Source organism: Ammodytes marinus (genome assembly GCF_949987685.1).
Source record: "Ammodytes marinus genome assembly, chromosome: 6".
NCBI lineage: Eukaryota > Metazoa > Chordata > Actinopteri > Uranoscopiformes > Ammodytidae > Ammodytes > Ammodytes marinus.
Window position 1 is genome coordinate 28263970 of NC_137235.1, and position 20271 is coordinate 28284240.

Below are 20271 nucleotides of genomic sequence, written 5' to 3' on the forward strand. Positions count from 1 at the left end.
CTCTAGCCCATTCCTGTGAGGAGATATGAATTTTTAAAGAAATAACCAAAATGCTCACTCCAGCCGCTAGGGGGCAGCCTAAATAAAAAAAAAAGCACATTTTAGCAACGTGGGAAATGGTAAATGGCAATCTTGCTTCACCGCTATTAATGTTTCCTCCAGTGCTTTATGGCAAAGTAAAAACCAAAAAAATAAAAAATAAATAAAACAATTTTTATTTTTAGTGCTGAACAATTAATGTACTAGCAAGCGCGATGTGTCCGCGGCTCTGCACGCGAAACGAGCAGGAGCATGCTAGTGTAGGCCTACAAGATTTATTTCCTAATTTTCCATGCTGCTTTATTTTTATGTTTTAAATTGGGAAAAACGAATTTCAAAACAACCAATAACCTCTGTATTTAAAAATAAATCAAAACAGTAGAAGTTGCACTTTTATTAAATTTTATTTTGTACTGTCTGCATGTTTGCACAAAATGTGTCCCTGTACATATAGTAAACAAAATTGGACAACTGTAACGTCAGTGCCTGTTGTATTTGTGTATTCAAATAAACAGTTGTTTATTTCATTAGTGCGTATTGGCATCTTTGAGCAAAATACCCCCCAAATTTTTGCTGCGGCGCTGCGCGCCGCACCTCCTATTCCCATGGCCAGCAGCAACCTTTACTAAGACATTTCCTGGGGGGTACAGAGATCCCTTGTGATCCGTGATAATGTAGGTTACAAATGTAGACTGAGTGATAAAGCATATTACTGAAAAACAAAGCTAGAGATTTGGAGTTGATGTACGTTATTTTGCCATTATTTTACTGGTCCGGCCCACTTGAGATCAGAGAGGCTGTATGTGGCCCTCGAACCAAAATGAGTTTGACACCCCTGATGTAAGTGCTTTAGAAGTTGAGATTTACTTGTTCAGAGTATTGAAAAAAGCTAATGTTGATATAATGGCCTCGATGGTTGTATATGAGAAATATAGACATAAACAGACAAGCCAAATAAACACCTGAATGTACATTTTGGACCTTTAATTCATATGAGACAGGTTATGGAAGTAAAATAGACAACAATCTCAAAATGTAGGTTTTTGTCTTAAAGCTATTGTTCCCAGAGTTCAGCGAGACAACAAACATAACTTTTGCACAGAACACATAAACCTTTGGTGTAGCAGCCTATGTAAATCTGAAAATGAAAAAAGTGTGCGTGTAGTGCAGAAGACGTCGATTCAAAACAAACACATTCTAAGCGAGACAATACCGCCATGAAAAGACAGCAGACGAATGACGCTGCAGCCTGCAGGGCGTCTTATTAATGTCTGCTCGTCTCAGCATCCTCCTCCAGTGTTTATTTTGCTGTGGCTGATGAGACAGAGAGCTCATTCCAGCATTACTGACCGCCAGGTGGAATACTTACCCACTGAAACTGCGCCATACAGGCCTGTAGACAGCAAACAGCCAGCTATACGCACCTTTCGATCGAATTGAAGCCACACACAACCCAACTATAGGCTAATTGTCGACTTTTTTGAGTATGATGCACTTACACAGCAGCTTTTACAAAATGTCCCTGGAAATTGCTAGACATTTTCAACATCATTATTCCAAGTTGCTGACAAAGTGCATGTCGGCTGTTATTGGGTTACACATCCTACCTTTGCTTTAAGTTGCGTTCACTGGTTTCTTGTTGTGATGACACGGGAGATGCCGCCTGCTGTGATGATAAACACACTGCCAAGATACTACTGCTGTGTCAACTGGCGTCAAACGCGTCATTTAGGGAAGTGACCACGTTTGGCCACTAGATGGAGCGCTGCTATAACAGAAATGAACAAGCACTACATAGAACCGCACAAAAAGTAAATGGTTTATTTTGTGTACAGAGATATTATATATTATTTCAATTTGTGTATCATATTCAGTAGTAAAGTGCATGAGAGGTTTACTGTTTAAATTGTATACATTACTTTTATACATTTCATACATTTCTCTCTCACGTTCCTCAGGATTATTTAATTGTCAATCGCTGTGCATTGCAATGTAAGAAAACATGTAGTTTAAAACTACTGCATAAAGAACATGTATACACTAGTCATTTAAAAAAAACAGACATTTAGAAAAATAATCATAAAATTACTTGTACTTTTTCTTTAAGATACGTTTTTGGTTAAATTATATATCCACAGATTTTCTTTCAATGTTTTAACAGAGTACATTAGGTCAAAAGAATGAAGCAAAGTTGGACTGAGCAGCACTTGAGTAGGATGTTCAGGAGTTTGGTCTTCGCAGTTGTGCCTGCATCCACTTTTGGTCCGTCTCCTCAATCTGTGACACTGAAAGATGAGAAAATAAGACAGTTGTTGAATGAGTAGGGTTGCGTTCCGAATCGCATACTCTTTCTTTTATCTATTCTACATACTACATCCGACGATAAAAAGAATCTAGTTAGGATGCAGTAGGCATACTATTGGGACATACTTTACTCTCTTATTTCATCATAACATTGCGCCTTGATCTTGCCTCTTGCTTTTATATCCGTCGCATCCCCGTTTGTTTTCATATGGAGGCTTCGTCGATGTGACGTCACTTCACGTGCGCACTGGATTGTGGGTCAGAATTGCCCAAATAGGATGCACTTTTCAACACTAACAATCTTGGCCGCATGAAGTAGGACATCCGGGTACTTCTAACCATCCTAAATCTGGCCACAAGAATCGGGACATCCTAAATCTTCTTTCTACATACTATATAGTAGAAAGTATGCGATTCGGAATGCAACCTATGTGTTATTTACATGATCAGTACAGGATAACCCATGTTTGTTTTCTTAAAAGGTGAAGTAAGCGATATACTAATGTTAATATACGTGTTAAATCGTTGTATATTCATACAGTGATAACTTATATAGTATGCACGTTTCATAACTCCAATCTTTCACCACATTCGCCCGCTCTGCATTTAATCGGCAAATAAACTTTTTGAGTATCCCACAAACTAATATCCAATCCGAAGAGAGAACGCTACAAACCGATACGTCTCACTGCCGGTGCACGTGCAGAGCGACATATGGGTGAATGTGTATGCACCTACAATGGCGGAGCAGGTAAAAATCCTTCCCAATGTCTGTTTTGATGGTTTTTATCATGTTTTATCGTACAGATCTGAGGTGATGCTAGATAACTCGCTGCTTGAAGACCGCAGTGCATTAATGTGGTGACGTAGGGACAAGGGAGGGGACTGCTAACTGCAGTCAGTGACAGGAAGTTAGCTAAACTGACCATTCCGCTTACTGAACCTTTAATCAAAGAAAACCATCAGAAAGTGAATATATTCATGCATATAAATATAGAGACACACACTCCCACCCCTGTCAAGTGAAAATGGTACAAGACATAAAGTTAAATTAAATTAACCTTTGCCAAAAGCAAAAAAAAAGAAAATTTAAGCTTTAAAAGTTACAGCAAACATTAAAACAATTTGAAATAAAAAATAATGTGTAAAAAATATCAAAAGAAATAAAAACTGTGGTGGAAAATAAAATGTATTAGGTATAACATTTGCATGCATGTAACTCTAAAAACATTTAAAGAATGCGTTTTTTGTATAACCCTCATATGATGATGAGGCCTAATAATTGAGTAATACTTTGAGTGGCACAAAAGCGAAGTGTAAAAATGTAACCTTGCATAAAAATAGAAATAAAAATAAAAATTATATCTAGCATGACAATAGAAATAAAAATGAAATGCAAAAATCTTTTTATTAAACCTTGCACAAATAAAAAATTTAAACTGTTATTGACACCTATTAAAATACATCAGTAAGCCTAGCAAAGGAGAATAAGAAAAAGTTTGTGTCAACAATACAGCAAGGCCTGAATGTATAAAAGTGCAAATTAAGACTATGACGAATTTAGTCAAATCAGGCCTCAGTCTACCATAGCTGTAGGTGTAATTGCACAGTCTAATGACCAGGGGGCCCAAAGACTTTCTGAGTCCGTCAGTGGAGCTGAAACTGGGACAGCAGCCTTCCACTGACTATGCACCATGTGACTTTGTATTCATTTAACTCATCAACATCAGTACTCACTCTATTGTGTGTAAGGTGTATTTCAGGTTCTTGGTCAGTTCGTGAAGCGCTGTGACTGCTGAGTGGTCTAGATTGTTGCCCATCAGATGCAGCTCTGCCAGGTGTTGGGGGTTTGCCTTGAGAGCCGTGGTGAGGAACTGAATGCTCCTGGAGGTCAGGCCACAGCTCCTCAGCCTGGAAGCAAACACAAGGAGAGGATAGCAGATACAAGCTCACTGTGACCCTGCAATATGTTCACTATTGAGGCAGCAAATCAAATATTTTGGACACATCAAAGCTGAGTTGTAGTCAATGTATCATGGTTTAGTATAATTAATAAAGGTGGAGTCAGCCATCCTGGAGAATGCTTGTTGTGAACATCAATTTCAGTTAAAATAAGGGAATATTTCCTCACGACATACGCTGTCCGTACTGTGTTTGCGCTGAAAAAAAAAGTTGGGTGTTAATACACAGCCTAGGCTCTGTATGCAAACAAAGGGAGCCCACCGTAGCTACCAACACCTGTTTACAGGGCCTAGGCTGTGTATTAACACTAGATTTATTTTTCAGCGCACACACAGTAACGGCAGGTTAGCGGATCGTGAGGAGATATTCACTGAGTAATGATAAAAAGTGATCAATTTAACTAGTGTTGATTTAGGAATTCTTGAGGAAGTAATAAGTAACATGAAAACACTTACGATAACTTCTCAAGTTTACATTGGGGGTTCTTGAGGCCCACACACAGCTTCTTTACGCCTTTATCTTGCAGGTCATTGCCAGACATGTCCACCTCGCTGACAATGCTCTCCTTTGACGCCAGTCCCATTGCCAGTTCCACACAGCAGTCATCAGTCAGGCTGCAGTAGCTCAGGCTGTAATGGACCAAAAATCACTTTACAGCGTACTGGTCTTCTAACAAAACAACATTTGTTTAAATGAGGGAACACGATTTACTGGACCTTAGTGTAGCTACCTGGACCTTAGTATAGCTACTAGTAAAGCAATTATGAGGAAATGAACCAAACCAGACATCCCATCCTTCAGTCCAGTCGCCAGAGAATTTTTTTTGTTGTGAACGATCCTGCAAACGAGGGATACGAAGGCATTTGAACGTTTTTGTGCCGAAAAAACGTAACGTATTAACATGCAATTGTATGTAGTGGACATTGCGCCCGTTTCATGTGACACTAGACAACATGTGTCACACAACACATCTATGCTCTTTTTAGCTCATAATTCCCACTAAAAAAAGGCTTTCGTGGCAGCCATTGCTTTGAAGGGCAGCCGCTATAGGCTGGTCTAGTGTCCTGTGACACGGGCGCAACTATAAAACACTATAAACAATTGCATGTTGATATGTTACACTTTTCGGCCCAAAAACTTTCAAAGACCTACAGTATGTATCCCTCGTTTTTGCAGATCATCATTAGAAGACTGGTACAATATGGTTTATTATATACAGTATTTGTAATGGAAAGAATCACGTTCTCCAGGAGAGTAAAGTTGAAAAAACTTTGGAAAGGTAGAAGAGATATATCTCCCAAAAAGGACCTTATTTTTGTCTGAATCTGTTTTCTTTGTTTTAATTTTTGTTGTTTGTGTAAATGGTATACTCCCCGCTGTATTTTTTCTTTCATTTGAAACAGAAAACCCCCCTTGTTCTGTTTGTTCTATTCATTGTTTACAACAATAAGGATGGAGAACTGTATAGATTGCATCCAAGATGACAGTAAACTCTATATATATAAATACAAATGTGACTCCAAATAAAGATAATAATAAAAAATAAAAAAATGAATTACTCTAGAGTTTCCAGGTGGCTGTAAGGGTTCTTGAGTCCAGCTGCCATGTCTCCCACCCCTCTGTCTCCGAGGCTGTTCATGCTGAGGTCCAGTTCTTTGAGCTCCACCGCCTGCCAGCCTGTCTTCTGCATGTCGCTCTCACTGTACAGCTGGGAGATTGAACACAGGACCTTTGCCAAGTAAAAGCAACCCCGACCACTGATTCCACATCTTGAAACACTGCATGGAAATGAAAGAGGAAAAATGTCATCGATTAATGGTTTAGAGATATGTAAAAAGGTGGAACCAGCAATTTACGGAAAAATTGCTTGATGTCAAAATTTAGTGGTAGCATCTCCTCACGATCCGCTGCCTGTCTGTACTGTGTGTAAGTGCGCTGAAAAAACTTCAGTGTTAATACACAGCCTAGGCTCTGTAAACTTGGGCATGGTACTAGCTATGGTGTGCCCCCTTTGTTTACATACCAGTTTACACAGTACGACAGGCAGCCGATCACCAAGTGATTTTGACAACAAGCTGTCTCCGTAATCGCCGACTACACATTCAAGCCAGCAGTCAGTTCTTTTGTCTGAATAATATAGAGACAATTCACAGAAACACATTAGAATTTGCTTTGGAAAATTGGAATCCTCTTATCGCAGCATTATTATAAGAGTGAGTAAGTAATCTAAAATGATATATAATAATTTAAAAAGGCAAGGTGGCCTTACTTGAGTTTTTGCAGACTGCACCACGCGTACATGCCTTCGCAGATGAGTTCAAGTCCTTCGTCTTTCAAGTTGTTGTTGCTCACGTTGAGTACTGCTAAAGTGCTGCTTTCGTTCTTCAGAGCTTCCCCGATACGTCTACAGCTCAAAGCAGTCAGACCGCAGTGGTACATCCTGCCAGAGAGATATCAAGAGATACAGAATGGAACTCAAATCATGGGGGTCAACTCATTTAAGTTGAATGCATCTAAACTAAGTCATACTCACTCCAGCTTCCTCAGCATCCATATTTCTATTTTTTGGAAGAGTTCGTTGGCGCCCTTGTCTCCAATCATATTGATGCTCAGATCCAACACCTGCAGGTGGTCCGAGTTCTCCTTCAGAGCCGAGGCCAGATGAAAGCAGCCTCTTTCCTCGATGTTGCACTGTGATAGTCTACGGGGGAAAAATGACAGAGCGATAGAACACAAGCGCTATAAATGTTCCGCAATTTTCCTATAATCAGCCAATTTAGGGCCAGATCAAAAAAAGAATGGATTGTGCGTGCTAATGGCACCATGACATGGCCCCGGGCAACCTGCCCTGTTTTAACATATCCACAAAATAATTTGCATAATTAAATTTTGGACGCAAATACTCCCACAAAGTTTGCCAGTCGAGCGCAATTTGCCCTCTCTTTTTTTGTGGAAGTGAATAAGCGGATCTCTTTCCAGTGTGTCCCAGTGTTTCAGTCGGCAAGAAAGGGGATATTTTGAGCTGAATTTGTTAATATTACTAAGTTGAAGAAACTTGCGAATGGAAGAGTTCACCGGGGACGCTCTCTGCTTGGCAGTGCGGTTTTCAACATTACACTATTTGCGCGTGCTTTGTGAATTGTAAGTTATCTTTTCCTCTTGTCTGCACAGGTCTAGCGGCCGCAAAAAGCAGCACAATCCTTTAGTGGATTTGGCCCTCACTGTTTTCACTGTTAAAATCTGTCTCATTTTATCATCACAATCATTTTATGCGCAAATACATTAGGGCCCGACCGATATTGATTTTGGAGTACCGATGCCGATTATTTTCAGAGAAAAATTACGATTACGATTAAATCGGCCGATTAAAAAAAAATAAAAAATACCCAAAACATATATTGAAAAAACTTACTTTTTTGAACCCTTAAATATATGTATAACTTTTACTGTTGAAAATATGTACAGGAACTTTTTCTTTATTGCAATACGCATTGTCTAAAAAAAATAAAGTGTAACAAGTATGTCTAAATTCAGACTTATGCATTTTATCTTACTGCACCCAACCCTCTGGAACTCCCTCCCCCTATCAGCATCTCAGACTCAATAAACTCATTCAAAAGTCAACTCAAAACTCTCCTCGTTAAGGAAGCATAATGACACCTGACTCCAATTCAAACCTTATTTTAATTTTTTCTGTATTTAGTTTTCTGTCTTTTTCTACATATATGATTCTCTATGATGTAAAGTGTCTTTAAATGACCTCCAAAAAAGCACCATATAAATTCTATCAATTATTATTATTATTAACTGTCAAGTGATGACCAATGCCTCTGCTATTGGTTGCAGGGGGAACTGTCAAGTGTAAATTAATCCAATGTATTACAACACACCTGCTGCTGCGGTAAATAGGCTATATAGCATTAATGCTATTCATTTAGGCTACCTCCAGGGCAGCAACACATTTCACACATGATTGCTTAAAAAAAAAAAAATCGGCAAAAAAACGGCCGATGCCGATAATTCCGAAATATGCGATAATCGGCCGATACAATCGGCCGGCCGATGAATCGGTCGGGCCCTATGTAGTGACAGTTAAATGACAGACATTGCAGAATACATTTTCATTGTTTTTTTTAATACTAAAGGAAAAGGAGTGGACAGGCCATTTCATTTTTTTCAGATACTTACCTCAGTGTTTGTAAATGGCATTCGGGATCTTTCAATCCGTTGGCAAGGTATCGCAGTCCGGCGCATCCTATTTGGTTCCTGCTGAGATCCAACTCTAGCAGTTTCTGGGACTGTCTCAGGGCTTTGGACAGGTGTATGCAGGCGTGGGAGGTCAGCTCACAGGCCGGCAACCGCAGCGTCTTCAGCCTGCAGTTGGGATCGCTCAGCCCTTCCACCAGCATCTTGACCCCACTGTCACTGATGCTGTTGTACCCCAGGTCCAGCTCTCTCAGGTAGGACTCTCTGGTGCTCAAGACCGCTGCTAAGGCCGGGCCGCTCTTGTCGGTCAGGTTGGAGAATCGCAGCCTGCAAAAAAAAATAAAAAATGGCCGTTAATGACTCCAATTGTTGTTTGAGCCGAGACTAAATGAACTGATCCGTTTAAGAAGGGTTGTCTTTGTATCCAATATCGGGATACAGTTTTTTTCACAGGAGTTGTTGACATTGAGAAGATTTTGAGAAAACACCAAATGCCTTATCCTGTTATAAACAATATACAACACACATACAGCACATATAAATAAAAAATAAATAAATAAATAAATACAAAACAGGAACATTGGCCCAGTTACCAGTGATACTCACAGACTTATCTATTCATGATTTATATTGGAGCTATTTGTATACAAAAAAAATGAATCGTCCCAGACCAGTACAAACTGTTTTACCTCAGTACCAGGACATTGGTTCTGGTAAAACCGACGCATATCTGAAAACTAGCTTCAAACCACAATGGGTGAGGTGAGTGATAAAAATATGTTTTTGTCATTTGGGTGAGGGTGCCCTTCCAGCCTTTTTTAAAGACAAACAGTGTAAATGTCAAAATATTCATGTAGTGTACATACATATGGATATGATAAATGCTAAATCAAATATCCAGTACGAACTTACTTGGCTTTCCTGGATTTCATGATGGCTGGTATCTGCCTGAGGAGTCTTTCATCGCATCTGGTGGACACTTCCATCTCAAAACTCTCTTTCATCCCTTCGAAATTCCTGCTGCGCTGCACCATGTATTGCCAATGCATCGGCGTGAAGTCCCGGATCGGAGACATGCCAAACTCTACAAAGAACCTGATCTCGTACTGCAGAGCCTGGAGGTCGTACTCCCTCAGACAGTGGAACAGAGCCACGGCGCTGTACTGCGTAATGTTCTCCAGGATTTTCCGCTTGGTGTAACCAAACAGCGGATCTTTGGGCTCCAACACATCCCCCACCTTAATGAGGCCGAATATGAAGCGGAGGTAGACGTCGTACTTTCCCTCAGTATTCTCCAGAGCCTGGTCCACCAGGTACTGACACAGAGTAGACCTGTCGGAATTCATCGGATTCGTCGCGATGTTTTCCAGTTGAGTGGACGCGGCCAAGAACTCCTGAACGCTGGCGTGACCGAAGCGGAACACTGAGGTGTGGTACAGTCCCTTCACGTGTCTCAACACGAGTGGATGCAGCTTGGAGAAAGCGGACGCTCCGTCGACGCTTATGTCGTGCTTCCTGAGGTCGCGCTCGTACATCACGTTGCACTCTCCCATCTCGTGCAGCGCCAGCGTTTTCACCTTACCGACGACGTCCCACTCGGACGCCTCGAACAGCTTTGTGTAAATCTGGGTTAGATTCAAAGGGTTGATTTTAAACCCATTGTCTGCAGATACATGATCCTTCAACACGTGTGCCACGATGGTGCATATCGAAGGCACCTTACAAAGGAAGTCCAAACTCCTCGATATTTTCACGTGGTCGACGGCTCTGTCGGCGAGATGGTCGTTGCCGATAACCGTCCGGAAGTGCTGCTCCATCTGTTCGTCGTTGAACCCCTGGAGCCCGGTCTCTTTGAGCACATGGGTATCAGGGATCTGTGGCGCTGCTGCGTATCGGGTCGTTACCCAGATGTGAGCGCGGGGAAGTAAATCCCCCCTGATCAGATTGGTCAGGAGAACATTCACTGTGGACACCTCGGTAGCGTCGGTCACAGACGCACAGCTGAAGTTAAGCGGGAAACGATACTCATCCAGCCCGTCGAGGACAAACCACACGTTGCTCTCATCTAGGCTGGAATCGTCGAGGTCCTTCAACTCCGGGTAGAACGTCTGGAGAAGTTCAATCAGGCTCAGCTTAGTTTGGACCAAGTTTAACTCCCAGAATGTGAGAGGAAAGAGGAGGGGGATGTCTTGGTACCCTCTGCCCTCGGCCCACTCCAGAGCAAAACGCTGCACCGTGGTGGTCTTTCCAACTCCACACACTCCCAAAGTGAGGACAGTTCTCTTGCTGCTGTCGTGTTTGCAGTCGCACGATAAAACCTCGACAAGTGGAATGGTAGGGAAAACCACCCAAATAGGAAGGTCCGAATTGTCCACATATCTGATCTCGTGCTGCCGCAAATTTGGTAATTCATTGGGTTCATACTGGACCTTCTTATAACACAGCCTCAAAGGGAGTAATGTCTTGTTCGAGTACGCTTCATTCAGTCTGTGATATTTGTTCTTCAGTGTGTCTTTGAGACAGGTATGGGGATCCATCACAGAGGCAGGGGTTACTGAAAATATGAGAAGATGGAGAGTGTAAAACAAACCTAGAGCTTATAAAGCTAGACAACACAGCAACAGTTTGGTGAGGGTCTTATTTGTTTCAACCTTCTAAGAGGAACTTTTAAATGTTCATAATTGAGTCTCATTTTCAACAGCAAACCAGACCATCAGTTAAAAGAATGCTATTTTGAATGACTTATTTTTAATGCATTTGCACAGGTCCCATTAGCCGCGAGCAGACCGGAAAATCAATGTTAACTTTGCTTCACCGTTGTAATATTACCATTATTAATCTGCCAAAGTAATAACAGGTAGCCTACAGTTGTTGAGTAACTCTATTTTTTATTTAGCCCATTAGCTGCTTAACATACGTTTTCATTATATATTATATTTCAGAGGTAGGACTGTCTACCGGAAACAAAACTTTGTTGACTTAACACTAAGTAAAAGTTAAAACCCATGTAAAGGCATGCATTTAATAAGATGTTAGAGACTACAAGTTAAGAGAGGCCTCAAAAGTGACCTGCTGCTAGCTAATAAAGCTACCAAGAGCTCAACTAGCTTAGTTATTTGTCACTTTTCAAACTGTTCAGGTAAACTGTCATGTGAAGTAAGGCGACTCCATATGGGCTGGGTCTACCCTTTGTCTTATTGCAGACTCTGGTGTTGTACCATTGTTCTGCCTTGAGTCTAACTACGCATGAATAAACCAACATTAACTATAACACTCCTTTTAGTAGGGAGTCAGTTTTCTGGAGAGATGTCCCTCCCAGTAATACACATAACGACTAGCCTGGAAGGTGTTGCATTGTTTCCAATCAACCCTTAGAAACAATAGCAGGACATTGATTTGAACTGTGATTGATTCTTTCTCAACACATTCTAAGTTCTCTTCAATGCGTTTTCAAATGCCCATACTTTAGGGGAAGTGGGGAAGTCAAATACAGGGGGCTTGGTTGCCCCCTCTGCAACCCTACCCCAAAAGGGTCATTCTTACTTGACATCATTTGAATACTGCACCAGATAGGCTACACACACGTCTATTATGTCAAACAAGTCTAGCAGTGCGTCGTAGATTTGTAGCCTGCAGTTGCTGATTAACTCCCTGATTTGTGTAGCCTGTTAGCTGCCCAACTTACAGATTGTTTTCGTTTTTTATTTCATATTTCAGAAGTAGGACTGTCCACCGGAAACTGAAACTCTGTTGACTGAACACTAAGCAACTGGTGAAAATATTAAAACCCACGTTAATGCATTTAAAGAGACGTAAGACCACAAGTTAAGAAATGCTAACTTGTAGCTCAGAAAGCGAAAGTAGGCTAACAATAACAACAAGAAGTTACAACCTTTCATCAGAAGTGAACTGCTGCTAGTTAAAGCTGCCAAGAGCTCCACCAGCTTAGTTATTTTTCACTTCTCAAACTGTTCAGCTAATTTCAAGTGTCACTTTTCTGTAGCGTAGCTGTTTCCAAACGTTAGGCTACTTACCCTGAAAAACGAAAACATAATCTTCAAGTGGGGAGACGGGGCAGAGGAGCTCACGTGGACCGTCGAAGGAAAATGTAGAAGAAATATAGTGCTATAACAGTGTGTCAGAGTGTGACCCATGGACCTATAAAAACCACTACTAAATACTGTGGCACCCCGAGCAAAGGGCATGAATGAAGATGAAGATACGTAGGCTACTCGGGAAGATGGGTGGGAGGAGTGAACTGACGTAACTCCCCTCTGCGCTGCCCGGCGCTGCCCCCTGCCGGTCAACCTGTGCACCACGGTGCTGAAGGGTGAAATCCACACAGTCCATGGTCAAATCTGATCACAACAGACAGTACAGGCTGCATTGAACATTAAAGGGGATACATTTGAGATATTTGGAAGCAAACATAAATTAAGTAGACTTATTAATCGAGCAGTTTGTGGTTGCATAGAAAGTGAAGTTACTTTATTGGTCTATTGCCACATTGAAATTTGTCTTATCGCATGTCCAACACATTTCGAAGCGGGTCCTCGCACAGTCAGCCACAGTGCAGCCTGGAGAAGTTTGGGGTTAAGTGCCTTGCTCAAGGACACAATGGTAGAGATGTTGAGCACTGTAGCCTATATACCCACTGTAGATGTAATACCAGTCACCTCCTGATGGAACCAGCGACCTCATGGTGGTAAACCTGTCTTTCCTTTATGCCAGGGGTGTCCAAACTACGGCCCGATTTATTCTTTGTTAACCCACTAGTGCAGGGGTGTCAAAACTGATTGATTGGCCTGTGGCACATTTTAAAAATATAATGTAATATGGCCCTTTTCATTTTTAAATAATTTAAATGCACTCATTATATTACAGAGAAATGTGTCCCATAAAAGAAAAAAAGCAACAAGCCCATCCCAGAGGACCCTGCATAATATTTTATTTTAAATTAATATTATTATGGAAAATCTGTGTCCTTCTCCAATAGCTTCTCATTCATCTGACACAGTGTCTCCATTTTTTTCATACAAAATTCTTCAGATTTAGCTTCTTAATTTCCCTTTCAAAGTGCACCAGATTCATGCATTTCACTTTAAAAACTTTAAAAAATCTCCCGGGGGGGCATACTGGACCCCCCTAGGAGAGTCGGAATCTCTGCTGGCTACTACTTTCACCCAGCTGGACATTCGACGCAAAAGCAGAAACCACTAGTTGTATCATTGGCATTCAACAAGAGGGGAAATGTGTCTGTTTAATGTGCAAGGAAGTGTTGCCGTGAAGAAGGATTACAATTTACGAAGACACTATGAAACTAAACATTAGAGCAGCTACATGTCCTGATAAATGTGTTATTTTTGCAAAGTGGCCCGGCCCTTCGTAGATTTTTCTGTATGTGGCCCTCAGTGAAAAAAGTTTGGACACCCCTGCTTTAGGCCATCCTATCCTTGTAAGCCTAAATGCTCAATATTCCAAAACTGCGCCCTTTTAAAAACTATATATTACCCGTCTGTGTTTGGATCCAACCCTGTAATCCAGCCACATATAACTTACTACAATAATAAAAAATAAAAACACTGAAAGCATTTGGGATACATCATGCTTTAAGGTCACTATGTCCAACTTGCTACTCAACATTTGCTTATTTCCCCATCAAACTGATACAGGGCTTACATTTTTTTTTTAATTTTGAGTCATATGCCAACCTAAATAAATCAGGTCTAATATGTTAACAAATGTTTTACAAATTAATTTTCGAAACTTTTCAATGGCTTTCCATGACATTTTACCCAATTCACAACCTTACAGCTAAAAGCATAGCCTACCTCTTGTCGTTCGAAAACCAGAAATTGTTAAAAACATTTCTAACAGATAAGCAAACTGCTAACTGTAGGCTAAACAGCACTAGATTGGAAAACAATAGTAATTCAAGGAACTACCGGTAGATACAATTTGTGATTATTGTTTGCAATAAATCTTTGCTAAATCACATTGAACAATAGAAGTGTCATTCATTTTTGTGATAAGTTTTACTATGTGTAACAAAATAAATGTGTGGTGGTATTGTAGCATGTGTATAGGCCTACTACATTTTTTTCTTCTTTAACACATTACTCTCAGAAAATAAGCTAAGGCCTTGAACTTTCATTTTGGAAACATGTATTCTGTATAATTGTTCTCTAAGTAAAAAAAATTAAACGGGTTAATTTGACCCGGACACCACATAAGGGTTAACAAATGCTCCCCCACCTTAACAACTTACATCTAACTTCTAACTAACCTATGCACATATACAGTGTTACTTTGTGTGAGTGTAAGTATTTTGCATTTTATTTTGTAGGCTGTTGTATGTGAATTCCATAAATAAATCCATTGTTCCTGAGCTGTCAGCTGATTTTATGCATACACAAAAATTGACACTTTATTCAAACAATAATGTTTCAGAATATCCTTAAGAACAATATCATGTAGCAAGTAGCCTTGTTTGGAGAGAATAGAATACATTTCCACAGTCAGCTTTACGCTTTCCAAAATCCACAGTAGAATTTGTCTAAAATTGACTTTTGAGAATTAATAACTGGCATAAATCCAAGTCCACTATTGCATCCAGTACAGGCATAATAAATCAGAATACAAATCTTTGTCACTTTAGTTATGAAATACAGGAAACATTTGAATAATATAAAAAATATTTCTACACAGACATACGCACTACAATTGACCAGCAATTGCAGGAAATAAACGTAGAAGCCATGATAAATCATAAAGCTTAAAAACAGTTCATTTTACTTATTAAATCAATGTTGCATAAAGGTTTTATCTGGGTCATATTGCTGAAAGCTGACTCATTACTGGATGACAGACGAAAGCTTTCAGTAAGGCACCTTGGATAACAGCAGTTAAGGCAAACGTTAGTTATATTAAATGCAATATTACAATGAATGACTTCTACTTTACGGATGCTTCTCACCTCCATATAACACTTTACATACACACTAGCTTCTATACTCCATCCAATAACTTACACTCAGCTCAGCAAAGCCAAATGCAGTGCTTGAAATGTATCTTACATTTGTATATTCATTTTATTAACCATTCTGAGCCTTTTTCAACCCACAGCCGAACCACAGTCTTCAGTGGCTCGAGTCAAACAGTCACTTTCCAGAGTCCATCAATATAAATTAATCGCTTCATCATCTAGAAAGCCTCATATTTGATCAAAGGCATTTCATATCTGCGTCATATATGCCAATATGGCCGCTTGGTTTCAATTTACATTCAAACATCCTCAAAATCCATCTACAAAAAAAAAAAAACATCTACAAGCACGAAAATACCACTAAACATAACTATTGTTAAAGGAATAGTTACATTTTATTTTTTTACTTTTTAACCTCAATCTCCGGTTCAAGAAAGGGCAACAGAAACTGTTCCTGTGACTGTGCATTTTTGATATAGAAAACGGGCAAAGGTCGCTCATCCAGGTTAGCTTAGCTCAAACACTGGTAGTCAAGGGGACCAAGTCAAAAGATACACTTAAAAAGATCACTAAACGCTCCTGTGTGCTTGTTAAGACTTGTGTATTTACCTTGTAATGTTGCGCTCATTATTTTGACAAGGTTTGTATTTTAGAATCGAATACATATTGGAAGTAAACCAGCCGTCAGAGGCACTTGCTGGTTTCCTTTGAGTATGTATTTGATGCTAAAATGACGTAAAATGGAAAAAAATATAGAGCGCAACATAACGTGGTAAAATAAACAAAGTCCCAACCAACACACAGGAGCGTTGAGGTGGAGAGAGTGTGGCAAAGAGCTGAAAAAATAAAAAAAAATAAAAAAAGTTTGAACAATTCCGTTTCAAGTTTTTCAAGTGCAGCTCCTGTTAGTCGTGACATTATCCTATCCGCTGTTCAACTTGAGGGGCAGTTTCCATTGTGCATGAGGGCGGGGGACACACAGAGGTTAAGGTTAGTAGTAGGCACCCTCCTGTAGAGGAAGTGGAAGACGTGCGCACAGGGCCGCCCGTGGAGCTCGGCTTTGATTCGTTGTGGGTGAGTGTCCGCGGCTAGCTGCTGACTGGTGTCCTTGGTGACCAGGAACAGTGCGTAGTTTTCGGGGTCAGGGATCTTGAACTTGTAGGCGCAGAGTGAGCAGACTTCTTCTGTGGTGGTGTAAGGCTGCACCACCAGCGTTTTGGCTGTGCAGCCCGTGTCTACTTCCTGTAGGGCAACGCGCAGATAGTTCTAGAGAGAGAGAAACAGAGAAAGAGCAGTGTTAATGTTTGGGAGTGGTGATAGAATAGATTTATTTATTTACTTGACCTTTATTTTTCCAGATAAAACATTAAGAACAGTTTATTTATTTGCAATATTGATCTGGTCCAAGAGGCCCCCCCAACAGGAATAGAGGTACAAATAACAAATACACAAGCATGACTCACTTAGACAAATATAAAACGGATATAGAAATGCACAGCCTATGTACAGAAAGAAAATAGAAAACAGAAATGCACTAAAACTAGTCGGGCGTAAAGGGCTGGACAGGGTGTAATAAATAAGAGACATACATAAGAATGAAAAAAATAATCCACAATGAATGAATGGTGGATTACGGAAGAGTCAAGCAGGCAGGGAGAAAGATATGCATGCATTTTTAGGCAATAAAATGAATCACATGCAGTTGCTAAAAGATGAGACACCGCAGGCAAAAACATTGTTTTTTTTTCAAGCACTGGTCAATTTTGAAATTGTTGGCTGTTTTGCTTCCATAATAGGTTTTCCTTTACACGAGTATATATATATATAAAAAGGTCTAAAATGTACATTTGGGTGTACATTTCACGAAACCTTATCTGTATGTGCGTCTGTATATTTCTGCTATACAACCTTCTTCAACGGCCATTACCTCAACATTATTTTTTTTATTTTTTTTTACTTTTATTTTAGTGGTTTTATAGTTTTATACATATGGACAAAATTCGTTTTTCTCATACTATTCCTAGCACTATTCTGAAGGTTATTACAGAAGGAATTGGTCATAAGTTATTAATTGTCGGATTTATGACAAGTTATAGTATTTTTGGATTTATAAAATGAAATAAGGCTGTATCCATAATATGTTCAGTAAAAATGTTATATTTGAATTCTCGGTTTACCTAACTAATCTAGATTTTGGTTTTTAAAAAGCATTGAACTGCATATTTGCAAAAGATGCAAATGTAAATATTATGAGATAGATACAAATAATTGTTTTAATGCAAGTAATCACCTGGCAAAATTTCATGATGATACCTACAAGTTAAAAATGTTACCCTATTCACCTGCTGTGTCGCCTTAACAGTCCACTAGAAGGTGCTTTTCTACCAAAAATACCAAACCCACATACAGTATTCACATCCACATGCAGTAATGTTAGTAAACACTGTAGATATATTCCCTTTTATACCGATTGGTGGCCAAAAAAAACCAGCCTTTTTCATGCACCTTTTCTCAACGCTGAAGGGCGAGGTTTGTGGATGTAATTTGGAATTGGTACAACTTAGACTCACTGCCTGGATGTCTCTAGGTGGGGCTCAGGTCCGGCGTGATACCTGAAAGTCGTCCACAGAGGGCGCTGAGCGCGGGGTGGTGCGCCGGCGGTGCCACTGGTGCAGTGTGTTCTTGGCCTCGGAGCTCAGCACGCGCGCCGCCTGCTCCTCCTGGAAGTTCTTGATGAGGGCCATGGCTCCGTACGCACTGGTCAGGTAGTAGCCCCCTGGAGAGACAGAGGTTTGAGATAAGATAAGATATACTTTACTGTCCCGTAAAAGGGGGAATTTGTCTCGGGCTCCAAGGCACTGCATCACAAAAACACACTTCTTTGCCCACATTGCACCTTCCCGATAGAATATCAATTACATATACTGCATAAAAAAATACTTAAAGGGATAGTTCATTCACATTGAAGTGGGATGGTAAGGGGTACTTAGGACTAGTTAGTATGTTAACTTATGGAGATGGCGATCAGTGCAGTCACTATAAGGAGTTTGGGGGAGACGTCAATGCAGCAGAATTTAGCTTTGCATTGTTGCAGAGGGTGCCAGAAGAATTTTTTTATTTCAGCACGTATACAAATGCTAACCAAAAATCCAAATATCCCTTCAATTCTACGCTAAACTGAGATCTTTTTCCACAGCTTTAGTGTGTCGCCAGACAGTTGTTTATATTTGTTTTCTTGTGTCTCTTGAATAATCCAAGTTCAAATGACTGAACTATCTATAAATTCACATTTTAAAAAGACAGTTCATTCAGTGGAGAGGGAAAACAAAACAGAACTGACAGTGAAACACATCAGGGCGAGTTAGCTAGAAATGAAACCAGCTTCGTACCAAACTATTTTATCAAGAAAAGCCAAACACTTCCTCATTTGTATTAAAATTATTTTGTCATTTTCGAAAATAATGACACAAAGCTGAAATCTGAAAATGAGCCATAGTGCCAGACAGGTTGACGCTCATTGGAACATATTTGATTGAGGGGAGGCCAACTGAACCTGTTCCAGCCCATTCAAATTAAACAACGACTGGAATTTCCTCCCAATGTCGCTAGGACATTCCTTCCCAATGCCTACGTTTCCCAAGCAGCTTTCACTGAAATCTTAAATCTCCCAACTCTTCCCGAAAAAAAAACCCCCCATGGTGCATTTATTTCAGCATGTGATGATAGAAATGTGTTTTTAACAGGTGAAGTTGATGGTGCTGCTGACCATGCCACTTGATTTAAGATTAGGCTTTAAAACGAACATGGGCTAAAAATAAGCCTGGCACATTTTAACATTATTTGACAGAACCGAGTTGCAATTTTGAAAAAATAATAAATTGAACTTGTCCTAATTATTAAATTATGACATTCGAAAAGATCTATGTCTAGTCGTAACATCTAGTCACCTAAAACAGACATAGTATTAATATGCATAATACACCCAGAGTTTTTAATCTCTCCGGCTTCAACTTGAAACAATTGGGGCAGTGCAACAAGCTGTTAACACAACACTGACATTATAAATCACATATACATTCTTTGTCAATATAAAATGCATTGTATGATGCAACCATTAACGTGATGGTTGGAAAAAATGTCTCTGATGGTAGGTTAAGAATTCCAGGACGTAGCCTCCACCCTGGATCTTGGCTGTCAACAATTTCCACCTATTAGACTGGAGGTGTTCCCTCTGTTGACAAATAGCTTAGCACTTCCTACTGTACAGAACTCCCTTTTACCAGGTTATACAACACACATCTCCTACCACACTGTGATCTGCCTTAGCTCACAAAGACAGTATATAACATTATACATGCTGATGTGGACGTTCTCTCCTTAAAATCCAAACAGCCTGCGACCTCAGCTCATTAAGAAGTGTTTAGCACCCCCACTCTCAATAGGGCTACAAAACACAGGTAAAGGGAAAGTTTGTTCTTGCTTATTAGAGTTGAACCTAACTGTAACCTAACTTGTTTTTTAGAGGAATAGTTCATTGTTTTGGGGAAGAGGGTGAGATGAAAAGATCAATGCCAATGTCTTATGATACTGTGCATATAGTATGAAGCAGAAGTTTGTGTGTGTATTGTAATTTTACTCAACATCATTGTAAATGACGGTCACCCCTCAATTGATCTTTGAGGATAAATAAAGGAAAAATGAAATGAAAAAAAATTAAAAGTTAGCAGGGTGTTAGCCAGTAGCTCAGCATCAGAGATCAGATTAGTCTAGGGGGG

The 20271-nt window shown here is 40.0% G+C and overlaps 2 protein-coding genes across 5 annotated transcripts in view; both read right to left on the minus strand.

The window, feature by feature from the left end:
• Positions 1 to 1879: 1879 nt before the first annotated feature.
• Positions 1880 to 12718, minus strand: LOC307251750 (NACHT, LRR and PYD domains-containing protein 12-like). Of its 2 annotated transcripts, XM_080029158.1 has the most exons (9): positions 12546 to 12718; positions 9424 to 11065; positions 8494 to 8838; positions 6839 to 7006; positions 6575 to 6745; positions 5865 to 6083; positions 4761 to 4934; positions 4081 to 4254; positions 1880 to 2324 (listed from the first exon to the last, which is right to left on the minus strand). In XM_080029158.1, the coding sequence occupies exons 2-9, from the start codon at positions 11046 to 11048 to the stop codon at positions 2312 to 2314; spliced, it is 2889 nt and encodes a 962-aa protein (XP_079885284.1). In that variant the 5' UTR covers positions 11049 to 11065; positions 12546 to 12718; the 3' UTR covers positions 1880 to 2311. The 2 variants fall into 2 exon arrangements, with proteins under 2 accessions (XP_079885284.1, XP_079885285.1); XM_080029159.1 differs by lacking the exons at positions 1880 to 2324; positions 4081 to 4254 and adding an exon at positions 4297 to 4502.
• A 2126-nt stretch (positions 12719 to 14844) lies between these two features.
• LOC307252189 (ras and Rab interactor 2-like) overlaps positions 14845 to 20271 on the minus strand; it is a 33698-nt gene continuing 28271 nt past the window's right edge. The window contains exons 12-13 of one of the 3 annotated variants that reach the window (XM_080029802.1): positions 18109 to 18272; positions 14845 to 16762 (exon numbers count right to left, since the gene is read on the minus strand). In XM_080029802.1, the coding sequence (XP_079885928.1) occupies positions 16430 to 16762; positions 18109 to 18272 (497 nt within the window). In that variant the 3' untranslated portion in view covers positions 14845 to 16429. Of the gene's footprint in view, positions 16763 to 18001; positions 18273 to 20271 lie in introns of all 3 variants that reach the window. The other 2 variants (XM_080029803.1, XR_013844926.1) reach the window with 2 other exon arrangements.

Excerpts from the sequence above, each read along its gene's own strand:
- LOC307251750 (XM_080029158.1), bottom strand. The coding sequence starts at position 11,048 with ATGGATCCCCATACCTGTCTCAAAGACACACTGAAGAACAAATATCAC. Across the intron at positions 7,007-8,493 it reads TGCCATTTACAAACACTGAG|ACTATCACAGTGCAACATCG; the intron begins GTAAGTATCTGA and ends TTTCCCCCGTAG. Across the intron at positions 4,935-5,864 it reads AGCCACCTGGAAACTCTAGA|CCTGAGCTACTGCAGCCTGA; the intron begins GTAATTCATTTT and ends GGTCCATTACAG.